At 54.3% G+C, this 26033-nt stretch overlaps 1 protein-coding gene and 1 long non-coding RNA gene across 8 annotated transcripts in view; one reads left to right on the forward strand and one right to left on the reverse strand.

Moving 5' to 3' along the window:
• The window catches only part of PLXNA4 (plexin A4), a 596073-nt gene that overhangs the window by 13980 nt on the left and 556060 nt on the right, over window positions 1-26033 (reverse strand). For all 7 annotated transcript variants that reach the window (XM_082472852.1, XM_082472851.1, XM_082472850.1 and 4 more), the window contains 8 exons: window positions 24833-25101; window positions 22255-22321; window positions 21219-21365; window positions 16536-16695; window positions 4769-4872; window positions 4139-4238; window positions 2827-3017; window positions 1527-1696 (listed from right to left, as the gene is read on the reverse strand). In XM_082472852.1, coding sequence (XP_082328978.1) covers window positions 1527-1696; window positions 2827-3017; window positions 4139-4238; window positions 4769-4872; window positions 16536-16695; window positions 21219-21365; window positions 22255-22321; window positions 24833-25101 — 1208 coding nt within the window. The remainder of the gene's footprint in view (window positions 1-1526; window positions 1697-2826; window positions 3018-4138; window positions 4239-4768; window positions 4873-16535; window positions 16696-21218; window positions 21366-22254; window positions 22322-24832; window positions 25102-26033) is intronic.
• Window positions 4159-12759, forward strand: LOC309666080. Its single transcript, XR_014266876.1, has 2 exons — window positions 4159-4255; window positions 6051-12759. It is a non-coding gene; the product is annotated as an uncharacterized lncRNA (long non-coding RNA).

The following is a 26033-nucleotide window of genomic DNA, read 5'->3' on the forward strand; positions in this document are numbered from 1 at the left end:
GGTAAGTAGGAAGACTTGGTGGCAGAGAGAAGCAGACTGGGTAGATCCAGGGGCGTGCCCTTGGAACAGCTCTGCAGAGTCATGCTAAAAAGATGGGCAGAATGCAATGCAGTCTTACCTAGAGGCAGGCACTGGGAGGGACAAGACCTGCAGGCCTTTCAGAGGAAAGAACAGCCTTCACTCAGTGTACTGTACTAGATGGGGAATCCAGAGTCTAAGAGTCTTATTTCAGAAAGATTGCAAGAACTCCACGATGCAAGATCTTCTCTCACCCAGAACTACTGTGGGAGCAAACCCTACTCTTCAGTTCTATGGCCCAAAGCTGTGTACCTGCCTGACTTCCCAATTTTAGTAGCGATGCACTATGCTTCAGGTGAAAGGAGAAGCCAGAGCATCCTACATTAAACAACGTTTCAGAGCCACAGGCTGACTTCTGCCTAAATCTAGGTTTTGGTTTGGGGCTTGGGGCTGGTTGTCAGGGCACCTGGCTGAGCCCTAGTACCATGTCAGTCCTAGCAGTTGGTGGGTGCTGGGCAGCAGGCTCGTGATGCTTTGGAAGAATGTTCTGGGGAAGAGCACCCCAGGACAGGGACCGTGTAAAACTACTGGGAGGGGATTCTGCACCTGAAGGGACCAAATATAAGGCAGCTTTAGCCCAGGTAGAACTCTCAAGTAGAGACCGTCTTGGCCCTGCATCTTCATCAATATTTATTGAGTCTCAGCTTTGTGCAAGGTTCCATCACAAGAGCTGAATACTGATGTCTGACCTTGCAGTCTCAAACTGAAACACAACTGACACACAAATGAAGGGAAAGGATGATATATGCTAAAGGAGAGAGGGGACCATGGTGAGACATCTAGAGGGTCATTTAGGACTTAGAGGATCCCCTCGTCTCAAAGACACAGTAGTTATGAGACGGTCCCTTCCCCAAAGGGAGTTTGGGAAGGGGGTTTGTGGAAAGGGAAGACCACTTCTTGAATAGAACGGAAACAAACACTCCTCGTTCACCTAGGTGACTCCTAGATGTGCTTCAAACTCCACTTAAGAGTCGCTGTGAGATGCTGCCCCTCTACAATCCAGCTGCACACATGCGTCCCCTGTTGTCGCATGTGCCTCTCTGTCCGAACAGCTGCCCTCCTGTCTCTTACCCGTGACTGTCAGCCCACGGGGGGCAGGAGCCTCAGGGTCTAACATAGTGTCAGGCACAGGGGAGGGACCTGGATGTGAGAGCCACCTGGCTGCCACATCTGGCACGTTCATTTTTGCTCACTTAGTTGGTTAAATGTTTGCTGACTGACTGCCTGATAGGAAAGAAGGATGATTCGACTGGAGGGAAGGGAGAGAGGAAGTGAGCGCACACATAATCGGGGAGGAGACGGAGGCCCCGAGAGAGCGCCTGCGCAGAGCCCCTGCTGGGAAGGTGGACCACGGCCCCTCGCCCCCTCTCCAAGGCCTGAGGCCCGCCTGAGCTCATGGACTCCAGGCTGGCCTCTCCTGATTCCTCCTCTGCTCGCCCCTCACTCACCAGTTGCTCTTCCAGGTGTGGCGGACGTGCGGGTCATGGATGCCGTGCTTGTCCGCCTGCTCATCCAGGAAGTCAAACATGTACTTGATCGCCAGGGGCAGGGCGGAGCCGCGGTGCGCCGTGCTGAAGATGGTCTCGAAGAGGTCGTCCACAAACTTCTGCAGTGTGCCCTGCGGAGGAGGGCACAAGTTCGGGCACAGCTCGCCTGCCCCGTGAGCTCTGAGGCTGGGTTTTGAGATCGACTGGCCTCCCAGATGGCGGGCGGAGGGGAGGACAGCGCACAGCCACGCCTGCTTGGGTGAAAGCCTGCAAGTGCACATGTGAAATCTGCACCCTCCCCCTGCCCGCCTGCATCTGTCTCGAGCAGCTTTCCACGTCCCCGGCACGTGGAAAATAGACATAACACCGATAACTGGACCTAAGGAAGCCTTCCTCTGCCAAAAACTCCGTTTGGTTTAACATCCTTTGATGGTGTTATTTTAGCACTTTTCACAAATGCTAATGAACAACTCACTCGGTCAGAGCAGACAAACACAATCTGCTGGTTCTGTGGAGGCATTATTCACGCCGGCTAATGCCCAGTTACTCATTTGCCTCTGCAGAGAGCAGAGCCGAGGCCAGTCTCAGGAGTGAGGGCCCAACTGGGATGGGACTGCCTCACCTCAGAGCAATGCCAGAGCTGGCAGATACCTAGCATCTCTGCCGGTGTCCCCTCTCCCATCCATTCACTCAGGCCCTGCTGATCAGTGCCGGTCTCTTTCCCAGCACAGAGCCTCAGAATCCTTCTCAACCCAGTGCTGCAGCCAACCCCACCCATACAGGATCCGTGCTGGATGTCCCCAGAACCAGGATTAGAAACGGCGCCTGGAAAGTCACTGATGGAGCCCCAATTCCCATCACGACACCCCAGAGAAATAGTCATTCTTCCACAAGGCGTGGCAGAAGACTATGAATACACGTGGTTAGTGTCTCTCTATTTGAGCAAGGGCAAGAGAAGGGACGGAATCAAAACTTCTGACGGCATGCCAGCACGGATGTATGGGTGGGGTTGGCCGCAGCACTGGGTTGAGAAGGATTCTGAGGCTCTGTGCTGGGAAAGAGACCGGCACTGATCAGCAGGGCCTGCGTGAATGGATGAGAGAGGGGGCACCGGCACTGAGCAGCAGGGCCAGCGTGAATGGATGAGAGAGGGGGCACCGGCAGAGATGCTAGGTATTTGCCAGCTGTGGCATTTCCGTGAGGTGAGGCAGTCCCATCCCATAACCCACAGGTGCCCCGCACCCTGTCTGAAGTCCCATACCTTAGTGGCCAGCAGTCGCGTCAGATAGATTTCAGACACCATCTTGCTCCCCCGGTCACCCTCCTTCTGGTCCCCGTGCTCGTGGTTCTTCACCAGGTGCCACATCTTGACGCCACTCTCCAGGTCAGGGGTGATCATGGGTGTGCGGGAGCGGAGGCTGTCAGGGCTGCCCGTGTACCGGATCATGTTTTCTGCCAATGCAAGGACCCCACGCGGGTAAGGCCACCCAGCCTTCCGGCCCATTGCTCACGACACACCTCGGCTCCAGCCAAGGCCAACTCCGATCCTTCCTGCATTTGCAGGCGCTGTCACCTTGCCTCGCTTTCATCCATTCCTGAATCTGGGACGCTCCCACCGCCTCCGGGAAACTCTCCGTGGCTACTCCACCCACTCAGATTCCCCTCCCGCCTGCACTTGCATCTCCCCAGCCCTTGTTATTCAATCTGTAAAAATACAAGCTTGTCCTTTTTCGTAGTTTCCTTATAAGAGCTCTCAAGTCTCAGGATGTGTTCTGTGCAGCCAGTTAAGTACCAGTGAAAGAGCAGGGAGCCTGTCTCCCCAAATGACGGTTGACCAGCTGAGTGACCGCCCTGTCACTTGTGTACCTTCATCCGCCCCTCTCGCCTGGACCAATTCCTCCCACTTATTTGCTGAAACGTGAGGTGTGGTGAGATCAGTGTCGAGCAGGAAAAGAAGAGGCAGCCCCCCCGTGTGCGGGCACCGTTTTATGGTGTCTTCTATTTATTTTCCAGAACCATCCCGTGAAGTTGGTAGTTTTTGCAATCCCCGTTTTGCTGGTAAGAAGGCACTCCAGGCTTCCAGCCCACATCGGCGCCCTTTTCCCCACCCCGAGGAGCAGAGACCTGGGTCTGTACCTTCCCTCAACTGCTTCATAGCGTGTGTCCTTTACATGTCATCTAGCCTCTGTGCATCTGAGTTATAATTTGCTAATCTGCATAATAGGGGCAAATAATAATTATTTAATTCACTGATTATTATGAACCTGACGTTTGATAACGAGTTATCACAAACGTGAAAGCATCTTAGAGACTGTAGGATGCTCAGGAAGGTGAGACTTTCTTCTTGTTTTTGAGGATGGAGGTCCTGCTCCTGCATCAGAGCCCCTGCCTGGAACCAGGAGCCTCCTTTCCAGGCCAGAGTTCCTCTCTGGTGGCCAGCCTGCCTGACTCCCCCCCGACTCCTCACCCCCGCGCCCCATCCCGGGCATCCACTGCCTTGCAGCAGCGCTGTCAGCAATGACAGCAGCTGCTCAGGGCATCCTCTCCTCCCCAGAATGATTCAATGAACTCACCGTATTTACTTGCCGAGGTCCTGGAGACGGTGGAGTTGTTCACTGCATTGTAGGCTGTCACCTGCTTGGACACTAAAGCCACCACAGAACCATCCGGCACCTACCGGGAAAAGGCAGGTAAGGGCCTGGGCACAGAAACTCTGCCACCCCAGGAAATCAGGACAAGTCAGGATGAACGTGGTCCTCAGGGGCAATCAGTGCCTCACCGAGAACCAGGGGACCAAGGAGGCTGTCAGCTTTCCTTTGATGCAGCACCACAGATCTGAATACAGAATCGTAGTCTGTGTTGGGGTTCACCCTTGGAGCAACTCTGGCAAGAGCGTCTCACCAGCACCCTCTGTCTTGATGCTTCCCTGGGGGAGCACCCAGCCTTAAACTGTGGGTACCACAGGGTCTGTGCCTATGCCCTGCGGGAAGCATGCACCTGGCAACCTATCTCCAAGGAGGTCAGGGTTTCCTGGCTGGGGGCCATGTTTTCCCTGGGTCGCTAAGGGCACATGCACTGCTGGTGAAGAAGTGGATTTAGGGCTTGGTAAGAGCCTCAGGGCAGCCCTGCTATTCAAGGACTGAGACTCCCAGGGACCTGGCTGCCCAGTTCGCCAGCCCCTCTCCACTCCACGGTCACCTCACCTGGTAATGCGCCAGGGTGTTCAGTCTCTTCCAGTCGTTCTCAATCTTGGTGGTGATGTCTTCATCCTGCAGGATCATTCTCGCCCCGCTTCCTTGTCGCCACTCTGTAGGGAGAGCAGTCGCATCTCAGAGAGGTAGGTCCTCAGGGCCCTCCCGTGGGATCCTGAGGACCCCTGTGCAGGCACGTACGTGGCACCTTCTCAGGGGTGCATCCGCGGACAAACGGGTGCTAGCAGACACTCCCAGAGGAGGGGTGCAGAAGCTCTCAGCACAGGGGGGGCCCTGAATTCCAGTTCTGGTTCTCATCCCAACAAACTATGTGACAGAAGTAGGGATAACGTCACCCCCATGGCCCACCTGTTCCCAGCAGTGGCCACATCTGCAAGAAGTCTATGCTTATTAGCTGAATGAAAAAGGCAGGTGAAGGCACTTAAGAAAGTACTAAGCAAATGCAAGGTGGTGTCATCACCGTCACGTACTCTTTGCTTGATTGTAAGGTCTTGGAGCTAATGAGACCAAGGCTGCAAATTCGGTCACTGTGCACCCTGTTCCTGTTCCAGGGGTGCATCCCGTACCTGAAAGCTGGCAGGTGGGCCACCCTTGGCCGGGTGACTGAGTAAAAGTGTGTGGAGGGACCAGCAAAACCTATTCTCACGCCCAAGAACAGCCTCGTGCCCACAAAGTTCATGGGGATAACAGCCTCTTGGTGATGTATCCAACACCTAATTATCTGATGCCATAGGTATACACTTACATCCCATGTTCTCCTCACGGGCCCAGACACCTGTAACACACGGGCTTGCTGACGGACCCCACATGGGAAAACAGGAGACTGTTTCTCATCTACCAAATGCTCATCACCACACGTGGTACAAATCACGTGGAGATGGAGACACGTACATTCCAGTCCTGAATTGTTTGCACATGGAGACCCACGTGCATGCCAGACACAGGCCAGCTCTCGTGCACGGGCACGTACACATCTACACATGCACACACGTTCACACGCACACACCAGCAAGGAAAAATGGCCTTTTCAATTCAAATACAACATGTGTTCCTGCCAGGAAGCCAGGAATCTGGTTTCCAGGCAGCCATTACCCCATTCAGCGCCTCACAGATGCCGAAATTCTGAAACAGGCAAGAGCACCAGGTATTGCGGCATGTGGTTGGGGGCTGGAGTGAGTTACCCACAGTCCTTGTCTGACCCCTGCCTAGGATCTTTCCTACAGCTCGCAGACACACATATTGTCCTCCCTCCCTCTGTTCCCCTCCTGTCAAGGCTGAGCTGGGGGTCCAGGACTGATTCCTTCCTGCCTTGTGCACTTGGCATGACCAGTGCTACAGATGAAAATCAGACCCAGGAAGGGAGCTGCCTGCCCTTAGGGGTAGCAGAGATGCTCCTAATATCCAAGTTCCTGCCTCCGGCTCCTGGGCTTGTCTCCTGCTTGGTTTAGAGCTTCTTGTAGTGTCGGGCTGTCTCAGGAATGAAAACACGAAGATGCCATGCGTGTTTGCCAGAGCAGAAGAGCCTTGAGAGGTCTCTGGGGATTACCCATTGCTTAGTGCTGTTGATGGCACAGCCGGAATGATTATGGAGGTGAGGGCCTCGGGGCAGGTAAGGTGGTAGACAAAAGGGGAGATGCCCCACGAGGGCAACTGGTCAGCAGTGTTCTGTTTGTTGTTGTCATGTTGTTTGTTGTGGTTTTTGTTTTTGTTTTAAATTTTATGCAGGTAGGTATGGGTGCATGTTTTTTGCGTGGCTAGGGCAAAATAAGCAGAATATCTCCCAGCTGGTGAGATAGTGAATTATGTGGTACAGAGGGACTCTGGTGAAGACCAGCGTGGGCCAAGGATATGGCAGTGGCATGTTTTGTCCCAGTCGCACAGCGGGTCCTGAAAGATAAAGCCTCGTGGGTCTCCCCGCTTCCCTGGTGAATAGTGCCAGGGACACTAAGTCAGAGGCTGCATGGGTGAGGGTACAGGAGGCAGGCAGTGTTCTGCATTCCCCACCTGGGGGCCAGAGAAGGAGCAGGGCCTGAGCTCTGGACACAAAGTCTACTGGCCGGGTGCAAGGGAAGAGGAGTCTCCTTCACTGCAGAGGCCGTGGGGGCTTTCTGGTTAATCAGCTGCACTGGCACCCTTGCTGATGGCATTGTAGCATCTCTCAGGGGGATCTGAACAAGCCATACGGCCTGGGGGACTGAGCAGTGACAGCTGGTGACTAATTCGGGAGCGAGAGACAGGACTTCCTTGTTCCACAACTGGCCTGAAGTTGTGCAGTGCACAGCCTGTGCAGCCCTACTCAGCAGCCCTGACTCTGAATCATGTCCAGTAATTATGTAAGCAGATGAAGGTCAGTCTGCCATCCCTGTCCCCAACTGAAAAAAACAGGACAGAGTGTGGCCATGCTCCCCCCAGGGCAGTCAAGGAATGATGGCTTGTCCTTAGGAGTACAAAAATGATGCTGCCAGATGCCTATCAGCAGGGCTAGCCCAGCACCTGGGACACAGTAAGTGCCTGATGAGTATTTATTACATGAATAATACATAAGTGAAAGAGTGACTAGACGAAAGAAGGGAAAGAGTAAGTGAGCGAGTAACGGAGGCTTATTCTCCAAGCAGTGAAAGGATTTTCTACCTGTGTGTTGCCGCTCCATGGTGGGCAGACAGTGAGCTACAGTGAGAGGTGAAATGTGAGCCGCGCTGTTAGAACCTGGGACAAAGGAAGAGCTGAACTCCAGAACCTCAACTGGGCACGTCCACTGCCAGAAGTGAAAGCTCTCTGAAGTGATTATCACTCATTCTTCCAATTTTACGACTGGGAAATTAAAAGAAACAGGTTGAGAAGACAGAGCTGGAGGTCATCACAACTCGGAGCTCTGTACCGTGGTGCCCACGATGGAACCTGGGCTGTGGCCACACTGGGATGCTGGCGGGTAGTTGCCTCCCCTCAAGTGCATACTCTGAGCTCCAGGAATCCCAGTGGGACATAGCACCGCCCCCTCCACAAAATCAAGTTGTGCAGATGGGGGCGTCGCACGCTTTCCCCACTGGCTGAGCCTTGTGGGCAGTGACGATACACCATGGGCAGCAGGATGGTCAGGGGCAGCAGGAAGCCTGCCGGTCACTGATGTCAGTGCTGCCACACATCCAGGGACTGCAGGAAGAGGCGTTCTGGTGTCCCAGTCCTACGGTCCTTGGAGCCCAGCCCCTGCCTCTGATGGGACGCCAGTGGGCGGCAGGGAGGCATCAACTAGTGTCATTTTGGCAATTATCTCAAAAAGTTAAGACTGGTCCTCCGAATACCAACATGAAGATAGCGAGCTGGAGAATACTTAGCTTTTAGATCTCTCAAGCCTGTTGTTATTTTGGTTACCTCTTCTACAGGAAAATTGCTAAGTGCTTTTTCCCTGAAATATCAGACAGGTAAAAAAGTGAAATTCTCTGTCCCATCCCCAAACCAGTCCTGATGAATGAACCCCAGATAGATGGGAGCCTGGTGTTGGCAGCTGGGACGTGCAAGAAAGAAGCAAGGCCATGGGTAGCCTGCCCAGCTGACCCAGAATGGAAGAGGTTGCAACATCAGGGCAGGGATTCCCTGGCATCGAGTGATTTAAGCGTGCTAACGTGGAAACCTGTCCCTAAATCTCACTCTTCTCTGCTCGGGGTCCTTGAGGTTACCTGTGGCCTGAACACACTTCACTTCTCTGTTACCCCTTTTCCTTTCTTTCCTGAAACCCTTCATCCAGACCAGCCAGGGCCTCTATTTTCCCAGACTCATCATGGAACGTCTCAAGAAAATCAGAATAGCAGAGTGGGCTCACCTTTCTGGAGTGCTCTTGTGCGACTTCATGACCTCCTTTTGACAGAGGTATGAGTAGTGGAGCTCAAGCTGGGACCAGGAACAGCCAAGGTCAAAGACCAAAGCTTGCTGGCTTCTGTCTGTCCCGGGAAGAGACCACCCCCGCAAATTGCATAGCTGGCTTCATGAACCCTCATCCCTACCCAGTGAAAGAACCCTAAGGGCAGGGTGGACCAGTTGAGGGCGAGGCAGTCCTGCCACCTTCAGATCTGGTGCCCTTACCAGTGTGGGCGGCTGGTCAGGTCATGAGGCCCCTGAGCGAGGGCACAGCTAATTTTGTGCTCTGGGTACTGCTGCATATTCCACATATGCTTAGTTTTAATAACAGTAATGAAAGTCAGTAGAATCTAGGTCTCTTCATCCCAAATTCAGCATTCTCTTCACCAAACAGGCTTCTTCTGTCTTGCCTATAAAAACAGCACTAAAAATATATCTCTCGTTTGTGTCCACACCTTGCTATGTACCAGGTGATCCTGTTAGAACAGCCGAGAGGCAATGTGACAGCTGGGCCAATGGCCATTGTCCTCTGGATGAATGCCCAGCCACCCAGACAGCTTTGCCTGCTCATGGGGCACAGTGGGAGACTGGAAAATGCCTCAAGGCACCAAATGATGTGAGCTCAGTGACGGTCCCAGTGCATCCTGAGACAGAGTGACTCCTCACCACGCCCACGCTGGACCAGGACATCTGCCTCCCCCTGGATTAGGACACAAGAGGCGTCTTCTGCAGCCACCACGTTGAAAATCCAGATCCAGAAAGTCTTAGAGCTCCATCTTCACTCGCTCAAAACTGTGAGTGTCCACAGTGTGCCAGGCACTGTGCCAGTGGGACATCAGACAGTTAAACAAGGAAACTTAATAAAAGCCCTGGCCCCTGAAGTGCTCTCTGTGTAGAAGGCTGTGCAGCAGAACAAAGGCTCACAGGCCTGGTGATCAGAGCCAGAAGAGGGAGAGGCCGAGGAGGGTATGTGGGGGAGGGGAGGCGTTCTGGTGCAAAGGTGCCACTTCTGTGACGCTTCCAGGGATCCGCGTGGATGAGTCCTTGCGGGAGGCCGTGGAAAGGAGAGGCTGGCGAGGCACATACAAGTCAGGAGCTGAGTTCAGAAAGGCCTGGAATACCATGCTAAGGCGTCTGGGGTCGAGCTGAGAACCACAGAGACGGAGGTGGATGAGAAGGGGAGGGGGAGCCCCGCCAAAGACGGCTGCCCTTGGCCAAGGCAGAAGGGGGCGGGGCGCAGATTTCAGGGATGCTCAGGAGATAGGATGGTTCCTGGAGATTCTCGGGGAGGAGGAGGTGGGAGCACCATGGTGTGCCCCCAAGTTTGTGCGGTGTCTGGGGGAACAGGAGGGAGGGGTTTATCTGCAGGCCAACTCTGGAAGGAGACACTGGCACCCAGCACATTGCTGGACCGGCTCCTGGAGGGTCCCCTACCCACCAGCAGGTGCCACTCGGAGAGGCAAACCCTCCCTGGGGAGCATGGCGCCTCTCCAGCTCTGACCCTCGTGGTGTGTGCATATGCAGGTGGGTGCACGGGCACACACATGCATGCGTACACACACATATGCACACATACACGCACACACACACAAGTATAGCATCTCACCCCAGGCTGAGGACACTTAAAGCTCTGCAGCAACCAACCCCTGCCCGCCCCGCCCCCAGTCCAGTCTTTCTATCAGCATCTCTCCTCAGACCCATCAAAGGAAGCTTTAGGAGGGACTGACCTGGAGGGGTGAGCGGGGAAGGAGGCGCCCACCAGGCTGGTGAGAACTGGCTGACTCAACCCTCCTGACCCACAAGGAACCAATTTCAGAGCCAGCCGTCTGCCCTCCCACCCCGGGCCCCCATTCCTCCCCGCGGGGCGCTGAGCAGAGTCTCACCAGCCTGCACGGGGTCCTCTGGACCTCCCAAACCAGGGTCCCGAGCAGAAGCCCGGAGGAGGAGACACGACTCTACCGCCGCACACCTGTCGGCAGGTGAGCCCCAAGGAGACAGAGCCCAGACACCCTCGGCACCCTGCCGCTCCCAAGTGCGGGAGCGGCATCAGAGAAGAGCAGGGACAGACTCAGTGTCACTGCAGACAGGCGGGAAACGGACTCAGGAATGGGAGGGGGGACCACCTAAATGTGATTTATTTAAAAAAGGTATACTTTTATGGTGAGAGCAAGTTCTAAAATATAAAATAATCGAAGTAGGAAACGTGGTGCTTAAAAGAAGAAATTCCTAAATTGAACGGTGCTGTCTGCTTTCAAAGCCTTGGGTCGTTGTAAACTGTAAAGAGCTGTGCACCGGCTAGTTGTCGCTATTCAGGGAAGTCTGGAGAGCTAAAGGAAAAAGCAGACTGTGCTCTGCTACTCGATTTAAGAGAGGTAAGCTAGAGCTTAGTGGATATTCTTGAATATGGAATAATGCGGAGGCTCTGGTGGTGCTCCAGGGCGGTGTACCATGCTGTGCTGTGTCAAAGAAGAGTTCAAGAGGCAGGGGGTGGGCAGTGGGACGGAAGAAAGGTGACCTAGGTAGGAAAGGTATTCATATGCAAGGCATCTAGGGAAAATTGCTGGCTCTGACCTCCCTCGAAGCTCTGCCCGCAGCCCTGTGCCCTGCTCCAGGCTCCAAGCACAAAGGACAGACACACTCACAATCCAATTTGTTACAATTCCACCTTCCAGAGAGAGAGGGAGGTGAAAGAAAAAAGAAAAAAAATCCCATTATCTTTATCTGTCCTTCCCATCAGGTGCAGTGGAAAATGCAAACTGGGGCGACAGCTGCTGTGAACTCTTTATATTTCACTCAGAAGATAGTGTATCTTTTTATTGCATACAGGAATTACTTATTTGAAAAAATATACCCTTTCAGACAGACGGGATGGCGGAGTTCCGGGGCTATTGATGGGGCATTTGCTTTAAACCAGAGGAATCTCTGGAGGTCACGGCCTGTGGAGGAGCCTGCGTGGGAAGGGAATGGATGTTCTCTCTACCTCCCTGCTGTGTGACCAGGGCCCAGGCTCTGTGCCTCTCTGAGCTGCAGAGTCTTCTGTGCAGTAGAACAGAATGGCATCAGTTATTTCCTCTGGGGAGTGAAGGGAGGAAACAAAGAGTCCCTTGGCTCAGAAAGAGAAGTGCCCAGCCTCCTGCTACTGTGCGAAGCAATGAGGAACTCCTAGTCATGTTGGTCTTGCCCCAGGGCAGGCTCTTATGATATGTTGGTTGAAGAGTTTGGTGGTGTAAGGGGGTACCTATACCCGATACCTGTGCATGGAAAGGGGCATCAGCTTACCCGATACCTGTGGGTGGAAAGGGGCATCAGCTTGGTGAGGACAGCCTCACATATAGCAGAGCAGGGAGCCCCTGGCACTGTGCTTTGAAAGCTCCCAAGGCCCACCTGCCCCAGCACAGTCCCTAACTCCTGCCTGGGATATCTTCCTTCCCTAGATTCCAACAGACTGAAAGAAAGGCAAGTTCTGTGTCCTTCACTTTGGCTCTTACAATGCTTAGTTTTATGTGTGAACTTGTCTGGGCCACAGTGCCCAGATAGGTGGTCAAAAGTTATTCTGGATGTTTCCATGAGGGTATTTTTGGATGACATTAATATTTAAATGGATGGGCTTTGAGTAAAGCGAATTGCCTTCCATAATGTAGGTGGACCTCATCTAATTAGGTGAAGGCCTGGGTAGAACAAAAGACTGACCTCCCCTGAGCAAGAGGGAGTTCTGCAGCAGCTGCCTTTGGACTTGAACTGCAACGTGGCTCTTCCCTGTGTCTCCAGCCTGCTGGCCTACCCTGTAGATTTTGGACATGCCAGCCTCCATGCTAGACACTGAAAGTTTGTGTCCCCTCCAAAATTCACATGTTGAATCCTAACCCCCAATATGATGGCCTTTGGAGGTGGGGGCCTTTGGAAGGTGATTAGGTCATGAGGGTGGAGCCCTCATGAATGGGATTAGTGCCCTTATAAAAAGGACCCCAGAGAGCTCCCTTGCCCTCTTTCTGCCATGTATGGTCCCAGCAAGAGGACGGCCATCTATGAACCAGGAAGTGGGCTCTCGCCAGACACTGAATCTGCCGACACCTTGATCTTGGACTTCTCAGCCTCCAGAGCTGTGAGAAATAAATTTCTGTTGTTCATAAGCCAGCCAGTCTATGGTATTCTGTTATGGCAGCCAAACAGACTCCTCCTAGTCTATTATTAATTAAGTCCTCCATAATTGCATGAGCCAATTCCTTCAAATAAATCTTTCTCTATGTAAACATATCCTATTGGTTCTGTTTCTCTGGAGAACCCTGGCTAATACAGTTCCCCATCTTGGCTCCTTAATGCCTGGAAAAGCAGGTGAAGGGGTGGAGGGGGTGGCATGGGAGAGCTTCAGTCAGAGGAGCAATGAATAGAAGTGTCAGGAATGAGGGGCTAGGCCAGGCCAGGCACCACAGGTGATGAAAGGCAGTGGGAGGGGTTGGGGCTGGATTTACTTGGGGCAATTACAGAGGCAGCTTAAAATGCCTTTGCTTCTTTCTGAGCTGGCCTGGGACAGATGGCCTCGCCTTGCCAGGGGCTGGGCATCAGGAGGGGGAAGGCAGTCTTTGCCCAATGCCCTCAGCTACGGGAGGAGGAGGCATGGGGGGGAAGTGAAGTGGAGGGGGGATGCTTGGCTGTCTTGCCTCTGTCAATGCATGTGGCTCAGAGTCTTCTCTGTGCCTGTGTGCTATGTGTCCCTTTGGCATAGATTAATTTTTGATTATAATCACACCTTATATTTGTAAACTGCTTTCAAAGCACTTTCACCTACATGATGGGAAAAACTCGCCTTGCCTCCCTCTCTCCTTGGGGGCCATGCAACTGAGTCAAATCAAATCTTGTGGAAGAAGCATTTGGGTCTCTGAGGAGGCCCCATTTTCTTTGTTATCTGGCTTTGGTAGAAAGAAGACCAGAGCTGTGGGAGCAGCTCCAGACCCTGGACTTAATAGCAAAGAAGGAAATTCCTCAGAAGAGCGCCCATCATGGGAGGCCTTTGTGAGAAGTTCAGTATGACCCCCTTCCCCAGGAGGACGGGGCCCTGAGACTCGAACTGCCTCCTTTCTTTGGCTTCTCCCCTTTACTCTCCCTGCTGTGAGGCCTTGTGCCTCCAGGGTGGCCCCTCCATCCTCCCCAGCAGCTCCTATGATGGGAAAGGTAGGCCCTTTGCCCTCTTGGGACCTGGCGAGCACTGTGTCACTGGAGGCCCGGCCCCTGGCCTGAGCAGCCTCTAGCTTGAGAGAGTAGCAACTCTCAGGCGGGTCCTGGTTGCTGCTCAGCCCTCAGGCTTCCTTCACTCATGGTGGACAGCAGGAAGTGGACGGCAGGAAGTGGACGGCAGGAGGTGGATGGTAGGAAGTGGATGGCAGGAGGTGGACGGCAGGAGGTGGGTGGCAGGAAGTGGACGGCAGGAGGTGGACGGCAGGAGGTGGACAGCAGGAGGTGGACGGCAGGAGTGGATAGGAAGTGGACGGCAGGAGGTGGACGGCAGGAAGTGGACGGCAGGAGGTGGGTGGCAGGAGGTAGACGGCAGGAGGTGGACGGCAGGAGGTGGATAGGAAGTGGACGGCAGGAGGTGGACGGCAGGAGGTGGGTGGCAGGAGGTAGACGGCAGGAGGTAGACGGCAGGAGGTGGACGGCAGGAGGTGGACGGCAGGAGGTGGACGGCAGGAGGTGGACGGCAGGAAGTGGACGGCAGGAGGTGGACGGCAGGAAATGGACGGCAGGAGGTGGGTGGCAGGAGGTGGACGGCAGGAGGTGGACGGCAGGAGGTGGGTGGCAGGAGGTGGACGGCAGGAAGTGGCCGTGGCTGCTTTGGATGCTGCTGCCTCCACTCCAGGTGCATCACATCCCTTCATTAATGATGCTTTGCTGGGCTAGAACCCAGCAAATGTTCTAAAGCTAAAAAGCAGCCCCTTCCCCTCCCAAGCTCTGGGTGTGTGTGGCTTCCAGGTGGGGAGGGCTGGTCTTGAGCAGCATCCACCAGCCATGACATGGTCTCTCTCCCCCATGGGAGGTCACCCCATTCCCAAGCACCAGAAGCACACAATTCTACATGCACCCGCACCCGTGAGCTCTCGCTGTGCTCTGGCACAAGCTTTCCAAACACCTTCGGCATAAAGATACAGGTTCCTATAAAAGCTCCTCCTCTTGGCCCCGCTAGGCCGGGGCTCTCCTCCCACCCACCCATTTTGCAGATAAGGACTTTGAAAAGCCGAGGGTGGACCCTGCCGTGGCTCCCACAGATGAACAAAAGGCACGGTGAGTGCTACCTGGTTACCCTAGTGGACTCAGCTCTCCCTGGGAGACCCATTATGGAGCAGCCCACTTAACTGTTCGGGGGTGGGGAACACAGCGGTCTTCCTCCCCAGGAACTGTTTTCTCTTGCACTGGTTCTATAAGCGACCCCTCAGCTCCATCAGTCTGTGGGACCTTCATGGCAGCAGAATCACCCGCATACAGACACAAATGCCCACTCCAACTCTAGGGACCAGTGCCCGGGACACACATGGACACACTCGCCCAAAACCCCCACCCCCGCAGACTCTCACAGATGCTTCCTCCATACACAGAGACACCTCCAAAGTGAAGGGGAGCACATGCTCAGCCAGTCTCTCTCCCTGGGGCCATGGAGCTCCAGGCACAGGGCCAAACACATCCCGCCAACAGCCAGCCAGGAGGAGATGGGGGAAGGGAAGCAGTAAGAATTGAGGTGCATGAGCAGAAATTCCTGATCCTGAGTCTTTAGGCATCAGAATTTGGGGGCAGGTGGGGCGAGGCACTGGGAGGGGATCAAATTCCCTGTGGAGTTTAGAAAATAGCACAGATGCCCATCTGTCTTGGATGGCTTAGCTGAAGCCAGCTTAGAGAGGCCAGATGGATGGATTAGGGGCCTCTGGAGGTCCTCCCACCTCCATGTTTCCACCAATCTCCAGACCCAACCACATACACACATAAACACCTTTTCCTCCAGGCCCAGGACCAACAAACAGACACATACCGTTTCCTTCCCACTATTATCTTCATAATCAGTAACAGCAGCAGCCAATACTGAGTATGTACTATGGCCCAGACAGTGCATTAGAGGCTTTTACATGCATCATCTCCTTTCATTCTTACAGTGAGGCAGGCACTATTATTAATCTCCATTTTATAGGCAAGGAAACTAAGGCACAGAAAGGTTAAGTAACTAGCCCAAGGTCACACAGCTAGGACTTGGTGGAACCAGGACTCAAACCCAGGCATGTTTGATGCTGATCCACAATGCGAAACTGCCTCTCTTCAGCCCTGGCCTCTTTGGAGCTTGGGGCTCCCCACTAGGATTTCCCCAGGACGATATCTTATTAAACACTCAGGCAAGCCATAACTGGATCCAAGTACAGCTGGCCCTAAGTGGCATGCCCTTGTTTATATAGGCTATGCGATCTATTCGTGGAACATTCAAATAAAATGTCATCCTGCTCCCCAGTAGGCTGTCATATCTCATTTTCCTCTATCCTTTCTCTCCATCCTCCATCACTGACCCAGATCCCTCATGCCTTCGGTAGTCAGCAAAAATTAGAGGCACAGAACAGAGGCGAAGGGAAGGGCCTCGGGGCACAACGCAGATAGTGGCAAGACCTTGGGCCACACAGATTCAGACTAAATCCTCTTCACTGCCGATGTGACACCTCCACTCCCACCCCTCGGCTACTCAAAAGATCCCAGAGGCAGTCAGATCACCAGCAGACTGCGGTCCCCTCTCTGCTTAGTGCTCACCAAGTGGCCATGAAGGTGCCCCTCCTGGGCTCCTGGGGGCCGTGCACGCCTGCTCCCTGCACCCTGGCTCCATTGGTCAGTAAGAGGGGCTTCCAGCCAGTCACAGCACAGCCCCCTGGGTGGGTGGCCTACTCACCCAGGTCCATGTCTGCAGCCTTGGGCCGGTGGGAGCAGGGCACATTCTTGAAGATGGCGTCCAGAATCTTCTCCTTGACCTGAGTAATGGTGTCGCAGTTGAGGATCTTCACTGGGACCTCAGGGCTGTTGGCATTGTCTGGGTTGACACAACTCAGGACCTGCAGGCAGTGGGGAGAGGAGGCAAGTGGGGAGGGCAGCATGGAGAGCCCTGGGAATGCCAGCCGCATCCCGGAGTCCTATCCTGACTGGCTCCGCCTCGGCAGGTTGGACTGGACAGGGGTGGGGCGACCCCAGCCAAGCCCTCTACCCTTCCTGTCCCCACAAGCAGCAGGAAAGTGGTACAGCTTCAGCATCACTGCAGGAGTAGGAGCTGCATACTTCACTCCTCTTCACAAGAGACTCCATTAAAATCCTGATTTATCAAAGGGAACAATGTCCAAGCAGGAGGGGGCAGTGAGGGGCAATGTGTCAGAGAATGGACACTACTGCATGTCCCCCTGCCACCTCTCTCTCTCTCTCACACACACACACACACACACACACACACACTCACTAGGCACCATCTCAGCAGCACACCCAGACCCTCACCCACCTCTGAAACCCCCCACCCCCGTCCCTGTGTGTCGGTCTGTCTTTCTCGTCACTCTGTCCCATACACACACCCACACTAATGGGAATCTGGCTCCTTTCTCCAAAGATTTCATGTGCTTCGATTTTTGTGAGGGTTCTGGGCTGACTGGAGGTTGGAGAATCTGTAAGAAGCTTAGCGTGTTCTTTAAAATTAAAAAGGTGCCCTTTAGAAACTGCAAGTTCAGGCCACCTGAGAGCCCTTCCTGGCTCTGAACCTGAAACCTGGTATTAGGGGAAGAGGCCACCCTGGCTCAGGACCTCCATTTCTCTTTTTGGAACTAGTCAGATAAGTTAAGACTCTGCCTAATGCACCAAACTATATGTTTTCCTTTAAAAAGTTCTGGACCAGGGCTTCCCTGGTGGCGCAGTGGTTGAGAATCTGCCTGCCAATGCAGGGGACACGGGTTCAAGCCCTGGTCTGGGAAGATCCCGCATGCTGCAGAGCAGCTAAGCCCGTGTGCCACAACTACTGAGCCTGCGCTCTAGAGCCCGCGAGCCACAACTACTGAGCCCACGCGCCACAACTACTGAGCCCACGCGCCACAACTACTGAAGCCTGCGCGCCTAGAGCCCGTTCTCCGCAACCACAGAAGCCAGCGCAGTGAGAAGCCCGCGCACCGCAACGAAGAGCAGCCCCCGCTCGCCGCGACTGAAAAGAAAGCCCCTGTGCAGCAGCGAGGACCCAACGCAGCCAAAAATAAATAAATATATTAAAAAAAAAAAGTTCTGGGCCATTTCTAACAGCTTTGCTTCTCTTGCCGTCCTCAGCGTGGGCTCTCTCTCCGTGGTGAGACTGGGGGATCCTTGGGTGGACCAGAGTGGATCCGGGTGGGTGCCAGGTGCTGCCACGTGGCCGCGCCGTGCCGGGTTCTGCAGCCCCTGTCCGACCCTCCTGCCTGCGCCCTCCGTGCGCTCCCTTCTCAGAACCTTCACTGCACCGCCTCCCCCGCCAACCATTTCCCAACTGTACGTCTGGTCTGCAGATTCAGACGACAGCCTTCCTCCCACCCCCACCCGCTCCTGCTCCACGTGGCGGCAATCAGAACCCTGGCCCCTGGACGCCTGCCTTTCATTAGCGACCAGACTGCTGTGAGCTCCCACGGGAACATGCTCATTCCATTAAGAAGAAGAAAACCTCCTAAATCTATAAAACCGAACTCTCACCCTCAAAATGTTTTAAACCGAAAACAATGCTGGAAGGAACTCTGGACCACGTGCTCCTCCTGCGTGCCCTCTCCCAGCCATTCCCCGCCTCCTAAGAGCCTTCCGGGGCCCCTCCCAGCCCCCTCCGTGGCCAAGCACAGCCCAGCACTCGGTGCTGCCCTGGGGTCCTGAGCTCTGGGCCAGTGGTGGTGGAGCCTGGCCTCCCCCAGGCAGTATCACAGCTTCTTCTGGGCTGTGAGACCATGAAGCGGGGGCTGCCACCTGAGTATGCCCCCCTGACGTTTCTGCTTGGCCCTGGGGTTCGCGGTGGCCCCCTGAGAACAACTCTGCGGCTGCTTCAGGGTATCCAGAGAAGCAGCAGTGGTCCCACGGAGGGACAGGGTTCCTGGGCCGCTGGCCAAGCCCCGGCTCCGCCTGGAAGTTCCCTTCCCCAGCCCCACGCCCACGTCTCTTGGCTCTTTCAGAGCAACTGCCTGGGGTTTGTCCTGCTGGGTCAGTGCTTCTCAAACTTTCCTGTGAATAGAATCACTAAGGGGTTTTGTGAAAACGCACATTCTGACTCAGGAGGTCGAGGATGGGGTCTGAGACTCTGCATTCAGGCAGGCTCGCAGGTGAGCACCTAGCACTCTAGCAGGCTCCCAGGTTATGCCCTTGGGCACTCCCAGCAGCAGGGCCCTAGGCCATGCTAGTCCAAGTTCAATCTAATTCATCACTCAACACATAGGTGGTGCATCTGACTGTCAAGTGACGCTGGCCGAGCCTCTCAGCACCTGCCTCACTCTTTGTGGTTACCCTTTCCGCCCAGCACAAGGTTACCATCAGTTGGCCCAAAGTACCCAGGGCTCCTCCAGCCGGTGCTGAATTCCAGGCCATCCTGTCTTTTTCTGACCCCTTCATCTTGGAGTCTCGGGGCAGCCCTGTCTGCTGCTAACACACTTTCTTCCTGGCCCCGCCTCACCACCACCGGGCTGCTCTCCCTTCCACGTGGGGGGGGTCTCCTTTCACAGGCCTGAGGATGGCTATGAAACCTCCCCGCAGCCATTTCTTCTCCGAGCAAGACAACTGTAATTTCCTTCCCCTTTCCTCACGGTGCCTCTTCCCCACCTCTTTCCACCTCAAATGGATGCGTGTCCCTGACCCACTCCAATTTCCTCACATTCTCTTGAAGTCATCTGCAACCAGGCTGGGTGTGCTAACAGTAGTTTGGCCTCTGGAATAAAGGATGCTGCAATGTGGGGACAGAGTGTTATTACAACTGTGTTGGATTCAATACTGGGGAGCCGCTGATGAGATGGGAAAGAAAGGGAGAGGGAGAGCCCAGGCAGGAGACATTTCAACAGTAGTTCTAGCTCATTAAGAAATCTTTTCAGGTCTCTATTTTTGGAAGGTTTTTTTTTTTTTCCTTTCCCATTTTAATCAGAGCCTCTAACTTTCTCCTCCGGAGCAGACCATGACTGCAAAGAAGCAGGGCCCTCACTTCACCCTGCTGCCTCAAAGCCTCGTCAACTGAGCCAATCCCGACAAATCTGCTGAGATGCCTGCTGGGATGCCCAGGGCCCTCCGAGGATGGAGTGGGACAGGTGCATCACGGTCGCATCACGCCCAGCCAGCAGGACTGGCTTTATTCAGAGTGGCAGGGATGTCTCCCCAGCTGGCCTCGGGGGTCTGGGATTCATCCTCGGCTCGCGGCCCCTGCCCGGCTCTGCCATGCCTCGGCCTGTCGTGTGTCTCACTTCCCAATGACTGCATTTTACATCCCATCTACTCTCTGTCCTCTTTAACAACATTGCTGTCTCTTCCACCTCCATTCTTGGGCTCCACCCACGTACCACCCTCCACATTTATCTTTTATCTTGTTTTCGCACTCCTTTCTTCTACCTCCTCTTCTCTTTCCTGGAAAAGACCTGGTGGGAGATCACAACTCTCTCCAAAAAAAGCCCAAGAGTGAGCTCCCCCACCTGGAGAGACAGTGGGCACCAGCGGACAGTCATGGCGGGAAAGAGGAAGCAGAGCCCCCGTGAGCCAGCAGTGGGCTGACCCTGGGCTCACGGCTTTGTGCACCAGATCCCACTCCATCTTCTGGACACCTTTGGGAGGTACATGCTGTCATCATCCCTCTTTTATTATTATCCCTGTTTTTTTTTCAGATTAAAAAAACAAAACCCAAACTTGGAGAGATTAAGCCCCCAATCCCCCAGCTGGTCAGAAGGAGTCATAGCTCCAATCCAGCTCTGCCCGATCCCAAACCCCGTGCTCCTAAATGCTGAGCTTTGCCGCCTCCTAGGATGACTGTTTCTGGCAGGAAAGGGAGTGTGACCTTGACTGAGGGGATCCCCCTGTTCCCTGGACAAACACCTTAAACCGCTAGGCCAGCCTGGCCTCCCATCCTACGGCTCGGGTCACGTAGGTGCGGCTTCAGAACCACGAGCAATCATTTCTGGCTTCCCCTCTTTCGTGCTCTACATGCTACCTGCTTGGAACTGGTCTGCAAAGTGTGGGTTCTCCGCTGGGAGAACTGCTGAGAAGGAGTTCATTCCCTGGGGTCAGTCAGCCAGCTGTCGGCAAGGGGTTACTGCCCCACGATCCAGTGCACTGGCCTGAAAGCACACCCGTCTCTTGCTGTGGCTCAGGTGTGTCTGAGCCACCGGTCCTCAAATCCAGGTGCCCTGGCACGTTAGGACAAGGAAGTCGGGGTGACCGGCACAGATGGAACACCAGGCTGGCCCCGGGCAGTGGGCACCCAGACAGGTGGTTGAGACAGCAGGGGCGTTGAAGAGGCGTTAGGACGGCTGTCAGCATTTCTACCATCCCTTCGGCTGGGCAGGGGCTGCGCAGGGCCAGAACCCACCTACCAGAGCCATGGGGAGGAGCTGGGAGGCTGGCTTACCAGGGTTTTGTAGTCGATCTGCTGGCGAATGAGCTTGTCCTCGCTCAGAGAGTAGCGGGCCTCGCCCGTGATGGCGTCAATGGGCCCCTTCTCCATCTGCTGCTTGATGGCGCAGAACAGGGAGAAGAGGGGCTCCCCGGCACACTCCTGGACACGGAGAAGAGCCGTGTTGGGTGGACCCTGGGCCCCAGGTGTGCGGAGCCCGGCCTCCCCCAGCCTCTGCCTCTCCGAAGGGCTGCTTTCCACTCCTTGGTTTTAACTCTCTTCTCCTGCTCCCATCCCGCTCCTTCCCACTGCCATTCTTGAGCTCTCTTTTCATCTTCCCTGCCCCCCGTCCCCCTCTCTGCCCCTCTCCCCACCCTCACTCCACCCTGCTTTCTCTGCAGCCCCATCAAGAGACAGAGGGAGGGGATATGGGGATATATGTATACGTATAGCTGATTCACTTTGTTGTACAGCAGAAACTAACACGACATTGTAAAGCAATTATACTCCAATAAAGATATATATATAAAAAAAAGAGAGACAGAGGTCAGTCCTCGGTGGCGTGAACTCCTTAGAAAACAAGTTAGTAATTGGAGGCCGAGCAGCTCTTCCACCTCCCAGGCATGTCCTCGGCTTATCTGTCGCCACACGCGCTCCTGTACCTGCCCAGGACCCTCATCAGCCGCAATAAGTCTGGGGCCGGAGGGGCAGGAGGAGAGCAAGAGGGAAAAAAGGGGTGACTTGTGTTCAGCTTGAAATGGGAATGCAGGGTCTTCTCAGAGGCTCATCTCCCCTCACCTGTGAGAAAGCGGCCTGTGGGGACCGTGCCTCTCAAGCCAGGCCTGACCATGGGTCTCTGTCTCCTGAGATGGTCAGGAGCCTGTCCCCTCCAGGACAAGGGAAACAACACTTCGTGGCGGGGTTCTAGGAGCTAGGCCCCAGCATCTGTGGACTTGGGGGCCGTGGAGGGAATAGGGGGGATGCTGGTTCATTCCCAGGCTGGTGGGGAAACTGAGGCAGGCCCAGAGATTCCCCCAGAACCCAATCATACCTTGAGGAACTTGTAGAGCAGGAAGGTAAACCAATTGGTCAACATCTTCTCAGCCACCGACTCAGTCCTGGCACCAGTCACAGAGGGACCCAGCAGAGCAAGACAAAGACAGAGGCAGCTGGTCAGACCTCAGGGGCTGGGAGGGCAGGGGGGTCTGCGTGGCTCTTGCTGCTTCAGGCTTTCAGGCCAAATCTTAAGACCCTAAGGGATACCTGAGTTCCTTGGACTCCTAGACACGCCATAATGGTAAGACAAGCTTTGCCTACCAAGCGGGGAGATGACCTTCTGTGCACAGGCTCCCGGGTGAGTTTCTGTGAGAATGCGTTAGAGCAGCACTGTCCGATTGTCCAAGAGCACTTTCGGGGTTGATGAAATAGTCCAATAGCACTTTGTGCTGTCCAACATGGTAGCCACCAGCCACAGATGCCTACTGAGCACTTGAAATGCGGCCAGTGCCTCTGAGGAGATGAATTGTTTATTTTATTTACTTTAAATTAACTTAGATTTAAATAGTCACATGTGGCTCATAGCTACCACATTGGTGATAGCCTTAGAGAACTTTATAGGATAGGTGTGTTCCTTGGGGTAAGAAAAGAAAAGAAAAGAAAATCTGGGAGATACTCATTTGGCAAGGGATAGAAAAGAAGGTGGAAGGGGAAGAGGGTCATGGAAAAAGGCCAGATAGACTAGACTGAGCCCATCCCCTAAGCTAAAGACTCCCAGAGTAGGTAGTAACATGCAGCTGGATACCCAGCTCATTCCAATGGATGCCCAGATTGTCCTATTTAAAAGGCTTCCACGCACTTTGGAACTTCTCCTGGGAAACTTTCTAGTGTTTTATTTGCAATGATAGGGAGTTCATTCTTGAGTCTAATTTGCATCTTTCATGCTGCTACCCAAACCCATTTATTCTTTTACTTTGGAAGTGAAAACACCACAGCAGCATTACGAACCAAAGGACACTTTTGGTTGCATGCATTTAGAAAAAAACTACATTCAAACTTGCAGTAAGAGTGTGGCCAGCTCCGAGAGAAAGCACCCATCCAGGTATGTCTGGATAGAGTTGAAAGTGGCAGTTGCCAGAAGATACTAATAACTAAAATCCCAATGTAGCTGGGCAGCTGCCAGCACAAAATGAAGCTGAGAAGAGAAAAGAAGGAAGACTATTGAAAGGAGGGGGGCAGCCAAGGGCAAGAAGAAGAAAAGGAGACGGAGGAGAGCAGAAGGGAGAGAGGGCAACAGGGAGAGAGCAAACGGAAGACCAGAGGAGGGGACACACAAGAAACAGAGCGAGACCACGCCAGGAAACTCTCGGTGGGAGTTCTGGCAGGTGGTGGCAACCCTAGAATTATGCCGGTGGGTGTCTGCATGGGGAAAGTAAAACGAAAATCAAAATGATCTACCTTGCTGTTTCCAAAGCCGTATGATTGCTCCTATATGTAGCAGCCTTTTGCAGCTGTGCAGGCCAATGCCCACTGCACCAGGAAAAAGCCTGAAGTAAACACTTCAGAAAGCCAAGTCTACTCACTGGACCAAGCAGGAGGCCCTGCCTCAGGCTCAGAGACCAAGGATGGAAGGCGGGGGACAGGCAGAGGCAGACAGTAAATGGGGTGGTTCAGGCAGAGGGTTGGATTGTAATGGCCTGATGGGGGAGTTTTCCAACTTCATCTCCTCGAAGGCTAAAGGCATTTGGAATAACAGCCTGGAGAAGAAATGGCCTTCAAGTACATGAACAATTTGAATGGCAGCGTAGATAGAGGCAGAGGGTCTCGATTTCCTATAAGGCAAAGCCACGGTATATGGTTATGTCTGCACACGTGACCATGCAGATTTCAGCAGTGTCGAGGATGAGGCATCCCACAGTGTTGAGAGGTGGACCCTGGACCCGGGCAGAGCCCACAGCAGGTGCCAGGAAATACCTGCTGTGTTGCATCAGGTGAGTTGCCACTAAAGACCTTTAATTCAAACACAGACTGGACCAGTGCTTTTCAAACTTTAACACACATTCAGATCCCCTAGGTTTCTCGCTAAAACGCTGATCCTGATCTAGTAGGTGTGGCGTGGCAGCTGAGATTCTGCCTTTCCAACAGCCTCCCAGGTGATGCTTTTCTCCTGGTCCCAGACAGCAGTGAGCCTTGCAGGGGCTAAAGTTTCCCAACTTGAGATGGTGAGGTGGGTTCCCAGAGAGGCCCTGAGGTATCTCTCCTGATTCAAGTTCCGACTTAGATAAGGTGAGGGGATGGAAAAATGACCTCTGCAGAGTGCACAAGAGAAAAACTCTGATAGAGAGGGTCAAATCAGGGGAGGATTAGAGCAGAGGGAGGAGAATGGAAAGTGGATTTAGGGGCAGAAGAAACACCACGGGGTGAGCAGATGGGCCGTGGGTGAGTCACAGGCACCAACATGATGGACACGTTCTTCTAAGAGGGCATGGGGTGCACCCTGGCCTCTGGCCAGGTCAGTACCTGACCTTGGGGGACTTGGCTGCTCCTGGGACCCTTGCCCTGGTCTCCCTGAGGGCAGGAGGGCCAGGCCGGTGCACTGGGCTGGGTCAGGTCCCCTGGGGCCGCACCCCTACCTCCTGAGCAGCAGCTTGGGATGGTTCTTGCTCTCCAGGTTCTTGTCTATGAGGTCAGCCAGCAGCTGCTTCAGCACGTCAGTGGCGTACTCCAGCTTGCTCTGCAGCACCGTCATGATGAGCGAGGCCACGTTGCCGCGGTCACGCATGGAGAAGCTGCGCTGAGACTCCAGCGTGCGAACGAAGGACAGCAGGAACACCTTGTTGTTGATGAGCTGAGCGAAGAGCTTCAGGCCTTTCTCCACGCGCTCCTGCCGGTAGCCCGGGACCTGTGGGGGAGACCCAGGGCAGTGGGAGTCTTGACTGCCGCCCGAGACGGGCGAGGCCGGCGGGGCCCCAGGGACACCCCACCGGGTGGGCGGTGCACACTGTTGACCCTCCCACCCTCCCATTCACCCACGACAGACCACCTGGCTGATGCCACTAAGTCCTTATCTAGAGCCAGGCACCACATTTGGTGTCTACCTAACCTCCATCGCAGCCCACGAGGCAGGTCACTGTCTCCAGAGACAGAGAGAACGTCATCCTCAGCATGGCGTTGACAAGGGGACCCCACGCCACTGGAGACCACCATCACAGTCCCAGGTAGGGACTACAGGAGGTCGGGGCTGCTGTGAGTGACACCCTTGCTGGGGGATCACCAAACCTGGGCCTCTGGCTAACCTAATGCTGACCTGTCTCTGGCCCTGGGGGTCCTGTTGACAGACCAGTGGCCTCAGAGTCAGGACTTCTGGGTTCCACATGGGCTCTGACATCCCCACGCCATATAAGCTTGGACAAGTCCCTTTACTTCTCTGGGGGCCCAAGTTCATTCATCTGAAAAAAGGGAAAGCTTAAGCCCAAGAGCCTCTCAGGCACTCCCTAACTCTAGCATCTGATGTTTTCTTAGGGATTCTTTTTGAGACCCTGCTCCATGCAGGGAAAGGGGAGGAAGAAGGTTTTATCTTCCTGCCTGCATCTTTTGTTCACTGGGACGTCCGTGCAAGGGTGCAAGGGTGTACCATCCACTCAGCAAACATGAGCCAGCAACTGAGCTATGCATGGGGATGTGTCTCTGAGATGCACCAGAATAGGTACAGCGGCACCATGCGTCATGCCCCAAATGGGAAACAACCAGAGGTCCAGCAGCAGTAGGAGGGCTCCAGGAACTGCGGTGCATTCACCCAGTGAAATGTTTCACAGCAATAGGGATGAAGGACCC

Source organism: Balaenoptera physalus (assembly GCF_965194825.1).
Source record: "Balaenoptera physalus genome assembly, chromosome: 8".
NCBI lineage: Eukaryota > Metazoa > Chordata > Mammalia > Artiodactyla > Balaenopteridae > Balaenoptera > Balaenoptera physalus.